Consider the following 22,396-nt stretch of genomic DNA (forward strand, 5'->3'; position numbering starts at 1 on the left):
GGACGGGGCCGGGGCTCAGGGGGCGGGGCTCATTCTGAGCATGCGCTCTTCACTCCCTCATCCAGTCTCTCCAGGCCGCGGGGGCGGGACTCGCATTTCGGGGGCGGGGCTCTCTCCGGGCATGCGCTCTCCGCCCTCCCGATGGTGTCCCTCCGGGCGGCGGGGGCGGGGCTTGGTTTCAGGGGCGGGGCTCTCCTCACGCACGCGCTCTCCACTCTTCCCCCATGGAGTCTCTCCTGGCCGCACAGCCTTCTCCCGGGGGGACTTTCCGCTCTCTGCTGCCCGGGGCCCCGGGCTCTCCCTCCGGACCGGGAGCCTGCCCTCTCCCCGGGCCCGCAGCGCCGGATGAGCGCAGCCGGGCGGTGCTGCGAGAGGCGGTGGAGGCCGTTGTGAAGAGTTTCGCCAAACACACCCAGGGATACGGCAGAGGTAAGAGAGGAGGGGCCCTGGGAACTGGGGGTAGAGGGAGCACTGGGGGTACAGGGGGTATGGGGGTAGAGGGAGCACTGGGGGTACAGGGAGCACTGGGGGTACAGGGGGCACAGGGTACAGGGAGCACTGGGGGTACAGGGGGCACAGGGTACAGGGAGCACTGGGGGTACAGGGGGCACTGGGGGTACAGGGGGCACTGGGGGTACAGGGGGCACTGGGGGTACAGGGGGCACAGAGGGTACAGGGAGCACTGAGGGTACAGGGAGCACTGGGGGTACAGGGAGCACTGGGACTATGCGGAACCAGCCCAGAGTGCGGTACAGGGATGGAGGAGAGAGGAATGGCCCAGAGTGGCACAGGGGGCACAGGAGTGTCCCAGAGTGTGTGGCACAGGTAAGAGAGGAATGGCCCAGAGTGGCACAGGGCTATGCTAAACCAGCCCTGAGTGTGACACAGGAATGTCCCAGAGTGTGGCACTGGGCATTGAGCATGTTCAACCAGCCGTTACTGTCCCCACAGGGGCCCTGGAATGTCCCAGAGTGTGGCAGTGGGCACTGGCCCATGCTAAACTAGCCCTTACTGTTCCCACTGGGCATGCTCAACGACCCCTGAGTGTCCCAATATGTGGGATGGGGCATTGGCCATGCTAATCTACCCCCCCAGTGTCCAAAGATGTGCATGTTAGGTGGATTGGCCACGCTAAATTGCCCTTTAATATCCAAAGGTGGATTGGCTGTGATAAATTGCCCCTTGTCAGGGGGATTACGGGGATAGGGACTGGATGGGATTGTTAGTGCAGACTCGATGGGCCGAATTACCACCTCCTGCACTGCACAGATTCTGTGATTCTATAACTCTGGATCCACCACAATGCCTTTGACAACCTTCTCTGTTACTTCGAGTTCTATTTCCAGCTTTGACAAAGTCATCTGGACTCGAAACGTCAGCTCTTTCCTCTCCTTACAGATGCTGCCAGACCTGCTGAGATTTTCCAATGTTTTCTCTTTTGGTTTCAGATTCCAGCACTGCAGTAATTTGATTTTATTCTCTCTTACCTCATCCAATAAAAATTTAATTACATTACTCAAACACACATCTGCCTTTTACAAATCCACGCGAGCTGTCCTTATTTAACCCTTCCCCAGTGACTGACATCTTTTTCCCCTGATGATTGTTTCTAGAATTTTCCTCATGTTACCCTAACGATTCGGTAGTTACCCAGAAGGCCCCAACACCGTTTCTTCAATCGGGTTGGGTCACATCCTCCAAATGAGGGGTGGCACAGTGGGTTAGCACTGCTGCCTCATGGCGCCAGGGACCCAGGTTCGATTCCAGCCTTGGGCTACTATCTGTGGAGTTTGCACGTTCTCCCCCGTGTCTGCGTGGGTTTCCTCCGGGTACTCCGGTTTCCTCCCACAGTCCAAAGATGTGCAGGTTAGGGGGATTGGCCATGCTAAATTGCCCCTTAGTGTCCAAAGATGTGCAGGTTGGGTGGATTGGCCATGCTAAATTGTTCCTTAGGTGGATTGTCCATTAGGTGGATTGGCCATGCTAAATTATCCCTTAGTATCCAAAGATGTGCAGGTTAGGTGGATTGGCCGTGCTAAATTGTTCCTTAGTATCCAAAGATGTGCAGGTTAGGTGGATTGGCCATGCTAAATTATCCCTTAGTATCCAAAGATGTGCAGGTTGGGTGGATTGGCCATGCTAAATTATCCCTTAGTATCCAAAGATGTGCAGGTTGGGTGGATTGGCTATGCTAAATTATCCCTTAGTATCCAAAGATGTACAGGTTGGGTGGATTGGCCATGCTAAATTATCCCTTAGTATCCAAAGATGTGCAGGTTGGGTGGATTGGCCATGCTAAATTGCCCCTTAGTGTCCAAAGATGTGCAGGTTAGGTAGATTGTTTAAATCGGCAGAGTGGTTAGCACTGTTGCCTCACAGCACCAGGGACCCAGGTTCGAATCCCGGCTTGGGTCACTGTCTGTGCAGTATCGACGCGTCCTCCCCGTGTCTGCGTGGGTTTCCTCCGGGTGCTGTGGTTTCCTCCCAGTCCGAAAGACATGCTGGTTAGAGTGCATCGGCCGTGCTAAATTGCCCCTCGGTGTACCCGAACAGGAGTGTGGCGACTAGGGGATTTTCACAGTAACTTCATTGCACTGTTAATGTAAGCCGACTTGTGACACTAATAAATAAATAAATGTACTGACGAGGCTACATTTGGAGTATTGTGAGCAATTCTGGGCCCTGTATCTAAGGAAGGATGTGCTGGCCTTGGAAAGGGTCCAGAGGAGGTTCACGAGAATGATCCCGGGAATGAAAGGCTTGTCATACTAGGAGCGTCTGAGGACTCTGGGTCTGTACTCGATGGAGTTTAGAAGGATGGGGGAGGGTGTGGAATCTCATTGAAATTTGCAGAGTACTGAAAGGCTTGATGAATTATTCAGCCCCTTCGCACCCCTTGTGGCCTGGGTGACAAATATGCAACGGTATTATAAACTGTGCAGGTATTATAAACTGTGCAGGTATTATAAACTGTATAACCACAAATTAACCAAGTATTATAAGCTTAAACTGTATTTTCAATATAAATGTATTATCCGACCACTGTTTCCCATCATGCTGCATTCAGAATGAAGTTGGCCGAGGCGCACAATACAGTTGTGTATTGAAAGTACAGTTTAAGCTTATAATACTTGGTTAATTTGTGGTTATGCAGTTTATAATACGTTTGCATATTTTGTTCCAGGCATAATTGTGGCCTGGTTAAGATGCTCTGTCGGAGAGTCAGTGCGGACTCAATGGGCCGAACGGCCTCAAAGAAAAGAACAAAGAAAATTCCAGCGCAGGAACAGGCCCTTCGGCCCTCCAAGCCTGCACCGACCATGCTGCCCGACTGAACTTAAACCCTTCGGGGGACCGTATCCCTCTGTTCCCATCCCATTCATGTATTTGTCCAATCGGCCCTTAAAAGGGCGGCACGGTAGCACAGTGGTTAGCACTGCTGCTTCACAGCTCCAGGGTCCCGGGTTCGATTCCCGGCTTGGGTCACTGTCTGTGTGGAGTTTGCACATTCTCCTCGTGTCTGCGTGGGTTTCCTCCGGGTGCTCCGGTTTCCTCCCACAGTCCAAAGATGTGCGGGTTAGGTTGATTGGCCATGCTAAAAAAAAATTGTCCCTGAGATGCGTAGTTAGAGGGATTAGCGGGTAAACATGTGGGGGTAGGGCCTGGGTGGGATTGTGCTTGGTGCAGACTCGATGGGCCGAATGGCCTCCTTCTGCACTGTAGGGTTTCTATGATTTCTATGAAAAGTCACTACCGTATCCGCTTCCACTCCCTTCCCCGGCAGCGAGTTCCAAGCACCCACCACCCTCTGTGTAAAAAAACTTGCCTCGTACATCTTGTTTAAACCTTGCCCCTCGCACCTTAAACCTGTGCCCTCCTAGTAATTGACTCTTCCACCCTGGGGAAAAAGCTTCTGACTATCCACTCTGTCCATGCCTCTCATAATCTTGTAGACTTCTATCAGGTCTCCCCTCAACCTCCGTCGCTCCAGTGAGAACAAACCAAGTTTCTCCAACCTCTCCTCATAGCTAATACCCTCCATACCTCCTGCACTGTCGGGATTCTGGGATTTCATCCTTATTCGCCACAAGTACAAGCAGCTCAGAATGCTCCCCACCTCCTCCCTCTGTCGCGGCACTGAGTCTCCATGAGGGCGTCTTGCTGCTAACCCTGTCTCTCCCCTCTCTCTCCCCTGTCTCTCCCCAGTGAATGTGGTGGAAGCTCTCCAGGAGTTCTGGCAGATGAAGCTGAGCCGAGGAGCCGAGCTGAGGAACGGAGCCCTGGTGGTGTATGAGATGGTGCCCTCCAGCAGCCCCCCCTACATCTGCTACGTCACCCTGCCGGGGGGCAGCTGTTTTGGCAGCTTTCAGGTACAGGGTGCACCCGGCGCGGCATGGCGAACGTGCGCGAGGACCGGGCCGGTGGCGAGGGAGGGGGCGGGCAGCGGCACGTCGAGGCGTAATGTGAAGGGTCAGGTTGGTGTGGGGGTCAGAGCAAGGGTGGGGATGAGGGTCGGGGTTGGGGGGGGGCGAGGGTGATAAGTGCGGGTCGAGGAGAGGGGCCTGGGTTAGGTCAGGGAGAGGTTGATGTGGGTGGGGGGACGAGGGATCATGGTCGAGAAGAAGGGGTCGGGGAGGGATGGGGTCGGGGGCAGGGGGAGGGATGGGGTCAGGGGTGAGGAGTTGAGGTTGAGAACAAGAGGTCGGGGGAGGGATGGGGTCAGGGGGTGAGGTCATGGTCGGGAGCAAGGGGGCGGGGGGGCAGGGGTGCACGGTCAGGGGTGGAGTTTGGGGGGCGCACGGTCAGGGTAGGGGGGCGAGGTGCACAGTCGGGAGGGGGGCACACGGTCAGGGGAGGGGTGCGGGGGGCAGGTGGCGCACGGCGAGGGAGGCAGGGGGCACACGGTGGGGGTCGGGGGAGGGGGGCGCACGGTCGGGCGAGGGGGACGGGGGGCGCACGGTCGGGGGAGGCGCACGGTCGGGGGAGGGGGGCGCACGGTCGGGGGAGGGGGACGGGGGCGCACGGTTGGGGGAGGGGGGCGCACGGTCGGGGGGAGGGGGCGCACGGTCGGGGGGAGGGGGCGCACGGTCGGGGGGAGGGGGCGCACGGTCGGGGGGAGGGGGGCGCACGGTCGGGGGAGGGGGGCGCACGGTCGGGGGAGGGGGGCGCACGGTCGGGGGAGGGGGGCGCACGGTCGGGGGAGGGGGGCGCACGGTCGGGGGAGGGGGGCGCACGGTCGGGGGAGGGGGGCGCACGGTCGGGGGAGGGGGGCGCACGGTCGGGGGAGGGGGGCGCACGGTCGGGGGAGGGGGGCGCACGGTCGGGGGAGGGGGGCGCACGGTCGGGGTAGGGGGACGGGGGGCGCACGGTAGGGGGACGGGGGGCGCACGGTAGGGGGACGGGGGGCGCACGGTTGGGGGAGGGGGGGCGCACGGTTGGGGGAAGGGGGCGCACGGTTGGGGGAGGGGGGGCGCACTGTCGGGGGAGGGGGGGCGCACTGTCGGGGGAGGGGGGGCGCACTGTCGGGGGAGGGGGGCGCACTGTCGGGGGAGGGGGGCGCACTGTCGGGGGAGGGGGGCGCACTGTCGGGGGAGGGGGGCGCACTGTCGGGGGAGGGGGGCGCACTGTCGGGGGAGGGGGGCGCACTGTCGGGGGAGGGGGGCGCACTGTCGGGGGAGGGGGGCGCACTGTCGGGGGAGGGGGGCGCACTGTCGGGGGAGGGGGGCGCACTGTCGGGGGAGGGGGGCGCACTGTCGGGGGAGGGGGGCGCACTGTCGGGGGAGGGGGGCGCACTGTCGGGGGAGGGGGGCGCACTGTCGGGGGAGGGGGGCGCACTGTCGGGGGAGGGGGGCGCACGGTCGGGGGAGGGGGACGGCGCACGGTCGGGGGAGGGGGACGGGGGGCACACGGTCGGGGGAGGGGGACGGGGGCACACGGTCGGGGAGGGGGGCGCACGGTCGGGGGAGGGGGGGCACACGGTCGGGGGAGGGGGGCGCACGGTCGGGGGAGGGGGATGGGGGCGCACGGTCGGGGGAGGGGGACGGGGGCACACGGTCGGGGGAGGGGGACAGGGGGGCACACGGTCGGGGGGGTGGCGCACGGTCAGGGGATCGGGGTGGCGGGAGGTCAGGGTGGGGATTCGGAATCAGGCTGAGGTGCTAAGCTGCGGTTTGGATTCTCCCAGTTGTGTCCGACCAAGGCGGAGGGAAGGCGCAGCGCAGCCAAGATTGCCCTGATGAATTCCGTCTTCAACGAGCACCCATCCCGCCGGATAAACGACAGCTTTATCGAGAAGAGCGTCTCAGAGGCCCTGGCATCCTTCAACGTGAGTACCCAAGGGTGTGGATCGGGTGAGGGGTGCAGAACAAAAGAACTAGGAGCAGGAGTAGGCCATCTGGCCCCTCGAGCCTGCTCCACCATTCAATAAGATCATGGCTGATCTTTTTGTGGACTCAGCTCCACTTACCCGCCCGCTCACCATAACCCTTAATTCCTTTACTGTTCAAAAATCTATCTATCCTTGCCTTAAAAACATTCAACGAGGTAGCCTCAACTGGGCAGGGAATTCCACAGATTCACAACCCTTTGTGTGAAGAAGTTCCTCCTCAACTCAGTCCTAAATCTGCTCCCCCTTATTTTGAGGCCATGCCCCCTCGTTCTAGTTTCACCCGCCAATAGAAACAACTTCCCTGCTTCTATCTTATCTATTCCCTTCATAATCGTATATGTTTCTATAAGATCTCCCCTCATTCTCCTGAATTCCAATGAGTATAGCCCCAGTCTACCCAGTCTCTCCTGATAAGCCAACCCTCTCAACTCCGGAATCAACCTAGTGAATCTCCTCTGCACCCACTCCAGTGCCAGTATATCCTTTCTCAAGTAAGGAGACCAAAACTGTACACAGTACTCCAGGTGTGGCCTCACCAGCACCTTATTCAGCTGCAACATAACCTCGCTGTTTTTAAACTCCATCCCTCTAGCAATGAAGGACAAAATTCCATTTGCCGCCTTAATTACCTGCTGCACCTGCAAATCAACTCCTTGAGACTCCTGCACAAGGACACCCAGGTCCCTCTGCACAGCAGCATGCTGCAATTTTTTACCATTTAAATAATAGTCCATTTTGCTGTTACTCCTACGTGGCTGCTATTATTCATGGTGACGGCTAGGGTAAGGGGTCAGGGTGAGGATTTTCATCGTTAAGAGCGTATCAGATGCCCTGGCATTGGCCAGTGTGAGTACCCGAGGGAAGGCTGATAACGGAGGGGTAAGGGGCACCCTCGGGGCTCAAGTTCACCTGACCCCTCTCCTGAAAACTGCAGCAGGCAAGCTTGTCCCACATCCGAGGGGCAAAACTCTCCCTGAGTTCGGTCCCAGATATCATTGTAAGAGGAATTTTCTAAAGTGTCCCCCTGGGATGTCCTGTATTTAGCTGACCTCGCTAAATCAATACATAGACGGCGAAAGACAGTGTATAGAACAAAGAAAAATACAGCACAGGAACAGGCCCTTCGGCCCTCCAAGCCTGCACCGACCATGCTGCCCGACTTAATTAAAACCCCCTACGCTTCCGGGGACCGTATCCCTCTATTCCCATCTCATTCATGTACTTGTCAAGACGCCCCTTAAAAGTCACTACTGTATCCGCTTCCACTACCTCCCCCGGCAACGAGTTCCAGGCACCCACCATCTGTGTAAAAAACCTGCCTCGTACATCTCTTTTAAAACTTGCCCTTCGCATCTTAAACCTGTGCCCCCTAGGAATTGGCTCTTCCACCCTGGGAAAAAGCTTCTGACTATCCTCTCAGTCCATGCCTCTCATAATCTTGTAGACTTCTATCAGGTCTCCCCTCAACCTCCGTCGCTCCAGTGAGAACAAACCAAGTTTCTCCAACCTCTCCTCATAGCTGATGCCCTCCATACCAGGCAACATCCTGGTAAATCTTTTCTGTACCCTCTCCAAAGCCTCCACATCCTACTGGTAGTGTGGCGAACAGAATTGAACACTATATTCCAAGTGCGGCCTCACTAAGGTTCTATAAAGCGTCAACATGACTTGCCAATTTTTAAACTCAATACCCTGGCCGATGAAGGCAAGCATGCCGTATGCCTTCTTGACTACCTTCTCCACCTGCATTGCCACTTTCAGTGACCTGTGTGCCTGTACACCCAGATCCCTTTGCCTATCAATACTCTTAAGGGTTCTGCCATTTACTGTATATTTCCTATCTGTATTAGACCTTCCAAAATGCATTACCTCATATTTGTCCAGATTAAACTCCATCTGCCATCTCTCCGCCCAAGTCTCCAACTGATCTATGTCCTGCTGTATCCTCTGATGGTCCTCATCACTATCCACAAATCCATCAACCTTTGTGTCGTCCGCATACTTACTAATCAATCCAGTTACATTTTCCACCAAATCATTTATATATATTACAAATATCAAAGGTCCCAGCACTGATCCCTGAGGAACATCACTTGTCACAGCCCTCCATTCAGAAATGCACCCTTCCACTTCTACCCTCTGTCTTCTTTGATCGAGCCAGTTTTGTATCCACCTTGCCAGCTCACCGTATAGTTAAAGAATGCAAAGGAATTTATTTACTAATGCATGCATCGGGAGGGAGACACAGTCATTGAGGGGTGACTGTCCTCTCTGAGCTCATCTCGCAATTATAAAATTGTTATTCTGAACATTTCATTACCCCGCCCAACCTCGTCAATCAGACTGGAGGGTCCAAACACAATATTACACGTTATTACCTCAGTCAATAACGTTCCACCTCTCAACAGCAATAGATCATTAGCTCATTGCCCCTGTAAGTTCCTCCCCCGTTACCTCGGAAACGTAACCCACCTCAATTCCGGTAACCAAGGCCACAGCAAACACCTGCGAATTTTAATTGGTGAAAGGAGTCATTCTCTGCCCGAATCTGGCGCCACCTTATCAGCTTGAGAGACTTGATTTGACTTATTATTGTCACATGTATTAACATACTGTGAAAAGTATTGTTTCTTGCACTCTATACAAAGCATACCGTTCATAGAGTACATAGATTTGATTTATTATTGTCACATGTATTGGGATACAGTGAAAAGTATTGTTTTTTGTGCACTATACAGACAAAGCATACCGTTCATAGAGTACATAGATTTGATTTATTATTGTCACATGTATTGGGATACAGTGAAAAGTATTGATTCTTGCGCGCTATACAGACAAAACGCACCATACATAGAGAAGGAAACGGGAGGGTGCAGAATGTAGTGTTACAGTCACAGCTAGGGTGTAGAGAAAGATCAACTTAATGCGAGGTAGGTCCATTCAAAAGACTGACAGCAGCAGGGAAGAAGCTGTTCTTGAGTCGGTTGGTGCGTGACCTCAGACTTTTGTATCTTTTTCCCGACGGAAGAAGGTGGAAGAGAGAATGTCCGGGTTGCGTGGGGTCCTTGATTATGCTGGCTGCTTTTCCCAAGACAGCAGGAAGTGTAGACAGAGTCAATGGATGGGGGGCTGGTTTGAGTGATGGATTGGGGCACATTCACGACCTTTTGTAGTTCCTTGTGAAATTGGCTTCTCCAGCCTCGCTACTCATGAACAAATCCACTCCCTTACATACCAGGCCTATTAAACTTGCCATTCGCATATCCAAAAGCAGAGAAGAGAAGCTGCTTTTCTGTGCTTCATTGTATTAAAAGAATTCGGTCTGTCTACCACTGCATTTCCCATCATGCTGCATTCAGAACAAAGTTGGCCAAGGCGCACAATACATATACATTGAAAATTAAATTGAAGCTTCTAATACTGGATTAATTTGTGGTTATACAGTTTATAATGCCTTTGCATATTTTGTTCCAGGCACATTGTGAATTCTCACTATATTACAAGGCACTTTATAATTACTTTAACCTAGTATATTCATTATAGTAAAACGAAAATGAAGGACCTCTATACTAGGAATTCTATACTGCCCCCATCAATCATGGAGGCACATGAGGAGGCCATTCAGCCCTCACCACCTGTGACAGTACGGCCCAGTTAGGCCCACTCCCTGCTGTCCTCCCACTCACCGCTAAGCTCTCTTCCCCCCGGCCACACGGGTTTCCTAGGTAATAGGAGCAATGAGCTAATGAGCTCCTATTCCTGTTGCGAGGGGGTGGAATGTTTTGTCTGTGCCTCATTGCTGATCGGAGCTCGCTTGACTTAAAACCGCTTTCCGCATCTCGCTTCTGCTTCCGAATTTCTACAGGGCAACCGGGAGGAGGCCGACATTCCGAACACGGGCATCGGAGCCTTCCGATTCATGCTGGAATCCAATAAAGGGAAGTCCATGCTGGAGTTTCAGGTAACACTGCGGCACAAAGAAGGCACGGCGGGGCTGGAGAGGGGAGAGGGACAACTGGAGTCACGGGGAGGGAGAGGGTAGGGGGGCTGGCATCACTGGGAGGGAGAGGATAGGGGACTGGAGTCACTGGGAGGGAGAGGGTGGGGGGGCTGGAGTCACTGGGAGGGAGAGGATGGGGTGGGTCTGGATGGGAGGGAGAGGGTGGGGGTGCTGGAGTCGCTGGGAGGCAGAGGATGGGGTGGGTCTGGATGGGAGGGAGAGGGTGGGGGTGCTGGAGTTGCTGGGAGGCAGAGGATGGGGTGGGTCTGGATGGGAGGGAGAGGGTGGGGGTGCTGGAGTCGCTGGGAGGAAGAGGGTGGGGGTGCTGGAGTCGCTGGGAGGAAGAGGGTGGGGGGCTGGAGTCGCTGGGAGGGAGAGGGTGGGGGGGCTGGAGTCACTGGGAGGGAGAGGATGGGGTGGGTCTGGATGGGAGGGAGAGGGTGGGGGTGCTGGAGTCGCTGGGAGGAAGAGGGTGGGGGGCTGGAGTCGCTGGGAGGGAGAGGATGGGGGGGCTGGAGTCGCTGGGAGGGAGTGGGTGGGGGGGCTGGAATCGCTGGGAGGGAGTGAGTGGGGGGGCTGGAGTCACTGGGAGGGTGGGGGGGCTGGAGTCGCTGGGAGGGAGAGGGTGGGGGGGCTGGAGTCACTGGGAGGGTGGGGGGGCTGGAGTCACTGAGGGAGAGGGTGGGGGGGGCTGGAGTCACTGGGAGGGAGAGGGTGGGGGGGCTGGAGTCACTGGGAGGGAGAGGGTGGGGGTGGGCTGGTGTCATGGGGAGAGAGAAGGTAGGGTGGGTCTGGATGGGAGGGAGAGGGTGGGGGGGCTGGAGTCACTGGGAGGGAGAGGGTGTGTTTTATGTTGCCTGCTATCTTACTCTCATGCTCTAATTTCCCTCTCCTGAATCAATCCCATGGTCCTCCTTTGCTGAATTCTAAACTGCTTCCAATCCTCAGGTCTGTTGTTTTTTTCCTGGCCAGTTTGTATGTCTCTCCCTTGGATGTAATCCTGTCTCTAGTTTCCCATGTAAGCCATGGTTTGGCCACCTTTCCGGTTTTACTTTCGGGCCGGACAGGAATAAACAGTTGTTGCAGTTCCCCCATGCGCTCCTTGAATGTTTGCCATTGCTTATCCACCGTCATCCCTTTTAGTAACATTTCCCAATCCATCATAGCCAACTCGTGCCTCATATCATAATCTCCTTGATTAAGATTCAGGACCCTGGTCTCACAATCAACTACGTCACTCTTCATCTTGATGAAGAATTCTGTCATGTTATGATCACACTTCCCCAAAGGGCCTTGCAAAACGAGATAGCCAATTATTGCTTTCTCATTACACAATACCCAGTCTAGGATGGCCTGCTCTTTAGTTGGTTCCTCAACATATTAGTCCGGAAAACCATCCTGCACACATTCCAAGAATTCCTCCTCTACGATTTTGTGGCTAATGGGTGGCACAATGGTTAGCGTTGCTGCCTCACAGTACCAGGGACCCAGGTTCAATTCCGGCCTCGGGTCACTGTCTGTGCGGAGTTTGCGTGGGTTTCCTCCGGGTGCTGCATTTTCCTTCCACGCTCCAAAGATGTGCAGGTTAGGTGGATTGGCTGTGCTAAATTGCCCCTTAGTGTCCAAAGATGTGCGGGTTAGGTGCATTGGCCGTGCTAAATTGCCCCTTAGTGTCCAAAGATGTGCAGGTTAGGTGGATTGGCCATGCTAAATTGCTCCTTAGTGTCCAAAGATGTGCGGGTTAGAGGGATTGGTCTTGCTAAATTGTCCCCTAGTGTCCAAAGATGTGCAGGTTAGGTGGATTGGCCATGCTAAATTGCCCCTTAGTGTCCAAAGATGTGCAGGTTAGGTGGATTGGCCATGCTAAATTGCCCCTTAGTGTCAGTGGGATAGCAGGGTAAATACATGGGTTACGGGGATAGGGGCTGGGTGGGATTGTTGTCACTGCAGGCTTGATGGGCCGAATAGCCTCCTTCTGCACTGGAGGATTCTATGATTTGATTTGCCCAATCTATCTGCAGATTAAAGTTACCCAGAATTACACTTGTTCCTCAATCGCACGCGTCTCAAACTTCCTGTTTAATGTCAGTGCCGACATCGCCACTACAGTCTGGGCATCTATCTACAATCCTCCACTGACATACTTTTGCCCGTTGGTGTTTCTTAGCTCTGCCGATACAGATTCCGCATTGTCAGAGCGAATATCCTTCCTCGGGGTGCTGTCACATCCCTGTCTCACCAGCAATGCAACCCCACCACTTTTTCCTTTTTGCCTGTCCCTCTCCAATACTCAGTATCCGTGGATGTTCGTTCCCAGCCATGTCTCCGTAATCCCCACTATTGTTTCTTCTTCCCCCTTTGAATTGCTTGTACTCTGAGTTTTAGTTGGTTAGCACAGTGGGTTGGCACTGCTGCCTCACAGCGCCAGGGACCTGGGTTCGATTCCCGGCTTGGGTCACTGTCTGTGCGGAGTCTGCACGTTCTCCCCGTGTCTGCGTGGGTTTCCTCCGGGTGCTCCGGTTTCCTCCCACAGTCCAAAGATGTGTGGGTTAGGTGGATTGGCCATGCTAAATTGCCCCTTAGTGTCCAAAGATGTGTAGGTTAGGTGGATTGGCCATGCTAAATTGTCCCTTAGTGTCCAAAGATGTGCAGGTTCGGTGGATTGGTCATGCTAAATTGTCCCTTAGTGTCCAAAGATGTGCGGGTTAGGTTGATTGGCCGTGCTAAATTGCTCCTTGGTGTCCAAAGATGTGCGGGTTAGGTGGATTGGTCATGCTAAATTGTCCCTTAGTGTCCAAAGATGTGCGGGTTAGGTTGATTGGCCATGCTAAATTGCTCCTTTGTGTCAGGGGGATTAGCTGTGTAAACGCATAGAGTTACAGGGATAGTGCCTGGGTGGGATTGTGGTCGGTGCAGACTCGATGGGCCTTCTGCACTGTAGGGTTTCTATGATTCTAGATCATACCACTTTACAACTGGGAGTGGGGGGACTGGGACAGGGAGGGGGGACTGGAGGAGGATGTGAGCTTCTGTGACAAGGAGGGAGCGTCCATGATGGGTGGGAGGGCGGGGACCGAGGGCGAGTCCGCGACGGGGGGAGGGGGGGGTCGGTGGGTCCACGATGGGGGGAGGAGGATGGAGAGTCCATGACAGGGGGGGGTGTGTCCCCCGCTCCCCCCAGCTGCACTGTCGTGTTGTCTCTGTCTTCCAGGAGCTGATGACTGTGTTCCAGCTTCTGCACTGGAACGGAAGTTTGAAGGCAATGCGGGAGCGGCAGTGCTCACGGCAGGTAAGCCCCCCCCACGTTTTATCCAGCTTCCACTGGGACAGCGTGCCTGGCCCAAGGCCCCTCCTCCCTTCCCCCCGGCCCGCCGGCCCCTCCGTGCACTCGGACGCACATTTTCCTCACAGTTAGTTTCCCAAGAAATGAGTGCTGAGATTGCACCCTTTCCCAGAATGTGTGCGTGGTGAAGGAGGGATGGAGAAGTGTGAGGGTGTGAGCCTGGGCCTCTGTCCAAGGGTCACGGTGCATTAAGGACCCAATCAGAAACCCCAAGGTATATTCTAGGGTGGCACAGTGGTTAGCACTGCTGCCTCACAGCGCCAGGGACCCGGGTTCGATTCCCGGCTTGGTTCAGTGTCTGTGTGGAGTCTGCACGTTCTCCCCATGTCTGCGTGGGTTTCCTCCGGGTGCTCCGGTTTCCTCCCACAGTCCGAAAGATAGAACAGTACAGCACAGAACAGGCCCTTCGGCCCACGATGTTGTGCCGAGCTTTATCTGAAACCAAGATCAAGCTATCCCACTCCCTATCATCCTGGTGTGCTCCATGTGCCTATCCAATAACCGCTTAAATGTTCCTAAAGTGTCTGACTCCACTATCACTGCAGGCAGTCCATTCCACACCCCAACCACTCTCTGCGTAAAGAACCTACCTCTGATATCCTTCCTATATCTCCCACCACGAACCCTATAGTTATGCCCCCTTGTAATAGCTCCATCCACCCGAGGAAATAGTCTTTGAAGATGTGCTGGTTAGGGTGCGTTGGCCGTGCTAAATTCTCCCTCTGTGTACCCAAACAGGCACTGGAATGTGGCGACTAGGGGGATTTCCACAATAACTTTATTGCAGTGTTAATGTGAGCCTACTCGTGACAATAAATAAACTTTAAACTTTAGTTCGCACAAAGAAAAGTGTAGGCTCATGTGGATGCTGGATTTCCTGCCTTTTAACCCCTCTGGACAGAAATACAGGACGACTACTGTCTTCTGACTCCCACACAGCAGCCTCCAGAGAAAGGGACCCATTTCCTAGCAGATTCCAGTCTCCAAATCCGGAGACAGGGAGAGCTAACCCTCTCTAGAAGATACCAAGCAGCAACTGACTTGATTCCTCTGTGTAAGCGCAGCCACATGATCTTTTATCCCCTGTCAATCAACCTAATCAAACCCCACTCTGAAAAACCCCAGGGGAACACTAAAATAACAACAGCATTAGCCCAGTTTAAAACAAACATTTTAGCAATTAAGATCAATTATGTTGCTGCAGTATCAACAGGGGCTGCCAGTTACAGACTGATTCCTAAAACAAATCCTGCACAAGAAACATGACACAAATATATTTCTTAAAGGCACAGTATGATCCGATTATTGATACACAACCTGGATTTCCATTTCCCCTGCCCCTCCAGGAAGTGCTGGCTCACTACTCGCACCGGGCCCTGGACGATGACATGCGCACCCACATGGCGATGGACTGGGTGAACCGGGAGCACCTGATGCCGGGCGTGATCAGCCGGGAGCTGGGCACGGCGGAGCAGGAGCTGGAGGAGGCGCGGCTGGCCGGGAAGGAGCTGCGCTTCCACAAGGAGAAGAAGGACATCCTGGTTCTCGCCCTGGGCCAGCTGGGCCCGAAACACACTACCAGCTGTTGAGGCAGCCCGCTCTGGGACCCTCTGACTGAGGCAGGGGCCTGGACACCAGCAGCTGGAGGCTGGCAGGAATATTTTCTACCCTTTTATACTTAATGGCATTCTCGCGGTACTTTACCCGCTGTCTGCCCGCCTATCCTTCTCTTCTTCCCGACCTGTATCACTGCTAAGAGATGCACTGTCTTCTGACTCCCATACAGCAGGCTCCAGAGAAAGGGACTCATTTCCTCGGAGAATTGAGGCCACTCCTCTTGGAATTGCGCTGCATGCGTCAATAAACACATCACAGCAGCAATAATAACACAGCATAATCGAGGACCCCCACGCACCCCGGACATTCTCTCTTCCACCTTCTTCCGTGGGGAAAAACAATACAAAAGTCTGAGGTCACGTACCGACCGACTCAAGAACAGCTTCTTCCCTGCTGCTGTCAGACTTTTGAATGGACCTACCTCGCATTAAGTTGATCTTACTCTACACCCGAGCTGTGACTGTAACACTACATTCTGCACCCTCTCCTTTCCTTCTCCCCTATGTGCTCTATGAATGGTATGCTTCGTCTGTATAGCGCGCAAGAAGCAATACTTTTCACTGTATCCCAATAGACATGACATAATCTCAAAAGTGGGCATCACGGTGGCACAGTGGTTAGCACTGCTGCCTCACAGCGCCAGGGACCCGGGTTCAATTCCCGGCTTGCGTCACTGTCTGTGCGGAGTCTGCATGTTCTCCCCATGTCTGCGTGGGTTTCCTCCCACAGTCCAAAGATGTGTAGGTTCAGTGGATTGGCCGTGCTAAATTGCCCCTTAGTGTCCAAAGACATGCTGGTTAGGGTGCATTGGCCATGCTAAATTCTCCGAACAGGCGCCAGAGTGAGACGGCTAGGGAATTTTCACAGTTTGCAGTGTTAATGTAAGATGAATGGGGGTGGGGGGGGGGGGGGAATCTTACAGAAACATATAAAATTATGAAGGGAATAGATAAGATAGAAGCAGGGAAGTTGTTTCCACTGGCGGGTGAAACCAGAACTAGGGGGCATAGCCTCAAAATAAGGGGGAGCAGATTGAGTTGAGGAGGAACTTCTTCACCCAAAGGGTTGTGAATCTGTGGAACTCCCTGCCCAGTTGAATGTTTTGAAGGCAAAGATAGATAAATTTTGGAACAGTAAAGGAATTAAGGGTAATGGTGAGCGGGCGGGTAAGTGGAGCTGAGTCCACGAAAAGATCAGCCATGATCTTATTGAATGGCGGAGCAGGCTCGAGGGGCCAGATGGCCGACTCCTGCTCCTAGTTCTTATGTTGTGACACTAATAAATAAACTTAAAACTATTATCAAAGAGCATTAAAACAGCGCGCTCAGCTGTAACCAGTGGAGGGATCAACTCGGCTTTGACTATTTAGCACCTCTATCAGCTACACTGTCACCTACCCTGACAGGTAATGTACACCAAGCACTCAGTGACCAGCTGTGCCGCAGATGATTCCCCACAGCGCCAACACTCTGCAATCGTTTGCCAACATATCCTCACCCTTTGATCTCTCAATCAGGACAGCTTCAGTAATCTGGCACTCTTGATCCATTTCCTCCTTGACTGTATTTTATATTCCGCGCACATTTTACCGAGATCAGTGTTTTTGATTCGAACGCAGTATTACGTTTTTGATTCAAAGGCAGTATTATATATTTGATACGTGGCGAGCGACGGCTCACTGCTTTGTATCCGTTTCTTCCAATAAAGGTCTAATGCTTTGCCACGATGTGCAAGTTTTCTTATTCATCCGTGGGACCTGTGCGTCGCTGACTGGCCAGCATTTATTGCCCATCCCTAGTTGCCCGAGGGCAGTTGAGGGTCAACCACTTTGCTGTGGCTCTGGAGTCCCATTTAGGCCAGACTGGGGTAAGGACGGCAGATTTCCTTCCCTAAAGGGAACCAGATGGGTTTTTCCGACAGTGGGGTCATCAGTAGATTCTTAATTCCAGCCCCAACTCCGCCATCTACCCATCAGACAGCCTCCGCCAATCACCGCTCTTCTCCCAGCTGGGGTCCCGGAGGGGCCGAACGGCCTTCCAGTCGTTGCCCAAAAGCGTCTCGCGAACAACATCGGGTAAGATGCGAGGAGACAAGAAACGGGCAACAGGAAGCCATTCAAACAAAAGAGTGGGGATAAATTAGTCTTGTTCTGATTGGCAGGCAGTGACTTTTTTCTTTATTCATTCCTGGGACAAGGGTGTCGCTGGCTGGGCAGCATTTATTGCCCATCCCTAGTTGCCCTTGGACGGGTAGTTGAGAGTCAACCACATTGCTGTGGCTCTGGAGTAAGGACGGCAGATTTCCTTCCCTAAAGGGAACCAGATGGGTTTTTTCCGATAATGGATCGTCAGTAGATTCTTAATTCCAGATTTCTTTTTAGTGAATTCAAATTCCACCGTCTGCCGTGGCAGGATTCAAACCCGGGTCCCCCAGAACATGAGCTGAGTTTCTGGATTAATAGTCTAGTGTTACAAAGTTGGGGAGAGTAATTGTAGATTGGGGAGGTAGTTAGTTAGAATTTAATGTTTATCAGATTGTAAAATGCTCGTGGGGGAAAGCTTCGCATGGTCCCTTTAAAAGGTGGTGCTTTTTCTGTGCTTAGACATTTAAAATGCAAGTAATCAGAGAGCCCAGACTGAAACATTTATATCAAAAGGCCATGCAGCAGAGTTACCAAGACACCAGGCTTTCGAATTTGGCCGATCCATTTGAATCAGGCACTTAGATACCAAAATCCTATTAAAGTTAAATCTGATGACTTTGACAACCTAGGACCAATCCTATTGTGGGAAAAATTGATACGTCAACACAGGTATAAAAGAAGGGGCAGTGGGACAAAGAGGTAAAGCAACGGCCAGAGATAACAGCGCTCAACTCTCAAGAGAGAATCACTGGCTGTCATAGCTTCATCTATGTCTTGAATGAGCTGAAGAAGGGGCTTAGGAGAGCTAGGAGGGGACATGAGAAGTCCTTGGCGGGTCGGATCAAGGAAAACCCCAAGGCTTTTTACTCTTATGTGAGGAATAAAAGAATGACCAGGGTGAGGTTAGGGCCAGTCAAGGACAGTAGTGGGAACTTGTGTATGGAGTCAGTAGAGATAGGCGAGGTGATGAATGAATACTTTTCTTCAGTGTTCACCAAGGAGAGGGGCCATGTTTTTGAGGAAGAGAAGGTGTTACAGGCGAATAGGCTGGAGGAAATAGATGTTCGGAGGGAGGATGTCCTGGCAGTTTTGAATAAACTGAAGGTCGATAAGTCCCCTGGGCCTGATGAAATATATCCTAGGATTCTTTGGGAGGCAAGGGATGAGATTGCAGAGCCTTTGGCTTTGATCTTTGGGTCCTCACTGTCCACGGGGATGGTGCCAGAGGACTGGAGAGTGGCGAATGTTGTTCCTCTGTTTAAGAAAGGGAATAGAAATGACCCTGGTAATTATAGACCAGTTAGTCTTTCTTCGGTGGTTGGTAAGTTGATGGAAAAGGTCCTTGGGGATGGGATTTACGACCATTTAGAAAGATGCGGATTAATCCGGGATAGTCAGCACGGATTCGTGAAGGGCAAGTCGTGCCTCACGAATTTGATAGAATTTTTTGAGGAGGTAACTAAGTGTGTTGATGAAGGTAGGGCAGCTGATGTCATATACATGGATTTTAGTAAGGCGTTTGATAAGGTCCCCCATGGTCGGCTTATGATGAAAGTAAGGAGGTGTGGGATAGAGGGAAAGTTGGCCGATTGGATAGGTAACTGGCTATCTGATCGAAGACAGAGGGTGGTGGTGGATGGAAAATTTTCAGACTGGACGCAGGTTGCTAGCGGAGTGCCACAGGGATCAGTGCTTGGTCCTCTGCTCTTTGTGATTTTTATTAATGACTTAGAGGAGGGGGCTGAAGGGTGGATCAGTAAATTTGCTGATGATACCAAGATGGGTGGAGTAGTGGATGAGGTGGAGGGCTGTTGTAGGCTGCAAAGAGACATAGATAGGATGCAAAGCTGGGCTGAAAAATGGCAAATGGAGTTTAACCCTGATAAATGTGAGGTGATTCATTTTGGTAGGACTAATTTAAATGTGAAGAAGGCCTATAGTGTGTGAGCTTTTATTAACAGGGGGTTGGAGTTTAAGAGCCGTGGGGTTATGCTGCACCTGTACAGGACCTTGGTGAGACCACATTTGGAATATTGTGTGCAGTTCTGGTCACCTCACTATAAGAAGGATGTGGAAGCACTGGAAAGAGTGCAGAGGAGATTTACCAGGATGCTGCCTGGTTTGGAGGGTAGGTCTTATGAGGAAAGGTTGAGGGAGCTAGGGCTGCTCTCTCTGGAGCGGAGGAGGCTGAGGGAAGACTTAATAGAGGTTTATAAAATGATGAAGGGGATAGATAGAGTGAACGTTCAAAGACTATTTCCTCGGGTGGATGGAGCTATTACAAAGGGGCATAACTATAGGGTTCATGGTGGGAGATATAGGAAGGATATCAGAGGTAGGTTCTTTACGCAGAGAGTGGTTGGGGTGTGGAATGGACTGCCTGCAGTGATAGTGGAGTCAGACACTTTAGGAACATTTAAGCGGTTATTGGATAGGCACATGGAGCACACCAGGATGATAGGGAGTGGGTTAGCTTGATCTTGGTTTCAGATTAAGCTCGGCACAACATTGTGGGCTGAAGGGCCTGTTCTGTGCTGTACTGTTCTATGTTCTATGTCTTAGAGAAAGCACTATATTGATAGCAAACGTACCAAAGAAGTTCCAGACAGAAGAATCAACAGAAAACCCAAAATATTCTAGAAGACACAAAACCTGGTTGTAATTTAGAGAGTGATTCAATTCCATTTTGTTGATGAATGGGACTTGTATTTATTGAACAGCAGACCACTAGGATCTTGTTTTATTCAGGAATAGTTAATAGAAGGGATTTGTTCTGTTTGTTAATTGCTTAGTTAATTTGCTCACTGTTAGACAAATAAATTGTTAGGTGTTGATTTTATCATAGAAATCATAGAAACTCTACAGTGCAGAAAGAGGCCATTCGGCCCATCGAGTCTGCACCGACCACAATCCCACCCAGGCCTTACTCCCCTATCCCTACATATTTTACCCACTAATCCCTCTAACCTATGCATCTCAGGACACTAAGGGCAATTTTTAGCATGGCCAATCAACCGAACCCGCACATCTTGAGGGATTGGTCAAAAAGAGAGGCGTACGTTAGGTCCAGGCAGCTCAAAATGGACGGAGCTCTGGAGGAATACAAAGAAAGTAGGAAAGAACTCAAACGAGGAATTAGCAGGGCAAAAAGGGCTCACGAAATGTCCTTGGCAGACAGGATTAAGGAGAATCCCAAGGCATTTTATTCATACGTTAGGAACAAAAGGGTTGTCAGGGAAAAAATCGGACCTCTCAGGGACAAAAGTGGGGAATTAGGCTTCGAGCCCAAAGAAGTAGGGGAGATCCTAAATGAATACTTTGCGTCGATTTTCACAAAGGAAAGGGATGTGTTGACTGGGAGTGTCTCGGAGGGGAATGTTGACCCATTAGCAAAAATCTCCATTACAAGGGAGGAAGTGTTTGGTTTTTTAGGGAATATAAAGACTGACAAATCCCCAGGGCCTGATGGAATCTATCCAAGGCTGCTCAGGGAGACGAGAGATGAAATCGCTGGGCCTCTGACGCAAATCTTTGTCTCGTCACGGGACACAGGTGAGGTCCCAGAGCATTGGAGGATAGCTAATGTGGTCCCGTTCTTTAAGAAGGGTAGGAAGGATAACCCGGGAAATTATAGGCCGGTGAGCTCGACGTCCGTGGTAGGGAAGTTGTTGGAGAGGATTCTTAGAGATAGGATGTATGTGCATTTATAAAGGAATAAACTCATTAACGATAGTCAGCATGGTTTTGTGAGAGGGAGGTCATGCCTCACTAACCTGGTGGAGTTTTTTGAAGAAGTGACTAGAATGGTTGACGAGGGAAGGGCCGTGGATGTCGTCTATATGGACTTTAGTAAAGCGCTTGACAAAGTCCCTCATGGTAGGTTGGTGCAAAAGGTTGGATCTCATGGGATAAAGGGGGAGGTGGCTAGATGGGTGGAGAACTGGCTTGGTCACAGAAGTGGAAGGGTCTTTTTCCGGCTGGATGCCTGTGACTAGTGGTGTTCCACAGGACTCTGTATTGGGACCTCTGCTGTTTGTGATTTATATAAACGATTTGGAAGAAGGTGTAACTGGGGTGATCAGTAAGTTTGCGGACGACACGAAAATGGCTGGACTTGCAGATAGTGAGGAACATTGTCAGAGGCTACAGAAGGATATGGATAGGCTGGAAATTTGGGCAAAGAAATGGCAGATGGAGTTCAATCCAGATAAATGCGAAGTGATGCATTTTGGTAGAACTAACGTAGGGGGGAGCTATACGATAAATGGCAGAACCATAAAGGGTGTAGATACGCAGAGGGTGTGCAAGTCCACAGATCCTTGAAGGTGACGTCACTTGAAGGTGACGTCACAGGTGGAGAAGGTAGTGAAGAAGACATATGGCATGCTTGCCTTTGTTGGACGTGGCATAGAGTATAAAAGTTGGGGTCTGATGTTGCAGTTGTATAGAACGTTGGTTCGGCTGCATTTGGAATACTGCGCCCAGTTCTGGTCGCCACACTACAGAAGGATGTGGAGGCTTTAAGTGTGCAGAGGAGGTTTACCAGGATGTTGCCTGGTATGGAGGGGCTTAGTTATGAGGAGAGATTGGGTAAACTGGGGTTGTTCTCACTGGAAAGACGGAGGATGAGGGGTGACCTAATAGAGGTGTATAAAATTATGAAAGGCATAGATAGGGTGAACGGTGGGAAGCCTTTTCCCAGGTCGGTGGTGACGTTCACAAGGGGTCATAGGTTCAAGGTGAGGGGGGGGGGGGGGGGGGGGGGGGGCGGTGGGGGAGGTTTAACATGGATATCAAAAGGAGGTATTTTACACAGAGGGTGGTGGGGGCCTGGAATGCGTTGCCGGACAAGGTGGTGGAGGCGGACACACTGGGAACATTTTAGACTTATCTAGATAGCCACAT

At 52.3% G+C, this 22,396-nt stretch overlaps 1 protein-coding gene across 1 annotated transcript; it reads left to right on the forward strand.

The window, feature by feature from the left end:
* Positions 1–191: 191 nt before the first annotated feature.
* Positions 192–17,074, forward strand: lix1l (limb and CNS expressed 1 like). Its single transcript, XM_078205726.1, has 6 exons — positions 192–429; positions 4,207–4,370; positions 6,185–6,325; positions 10,254–10,349; positions 13,600–13,677; positions 15,078–17,074. The coding sequence occupies exons 1-6, from the start codon at positions 225–227 to the stop codon at positions 15,318–15,320; spliced, it is 927 nt and encodes a 308-aa protein (XP_078061852.1). The 5' UTR covers positions 192–224; the 3' UTR covers positions 15,321–17,074.
* Positions 17,075–22,396: the final 5,322 nt, after the last annotated feature.

Source organism: Mustelus asterias, unplaced genomic scaffold (assembly GCF_964213995.1).
Source record: "Mustelus asterias unplaced genomic scaffold, sMusAst1.hap1.1 HAP1_SCAFFOLD_949, whole genome shotgun sequence".
Lineage (NCBI taxonomy): Eukaryota > Metazoa > Chordata > Chondrichthyes > Carcharhiniformes > Triakidae > Mustelus > Mustelus asterias.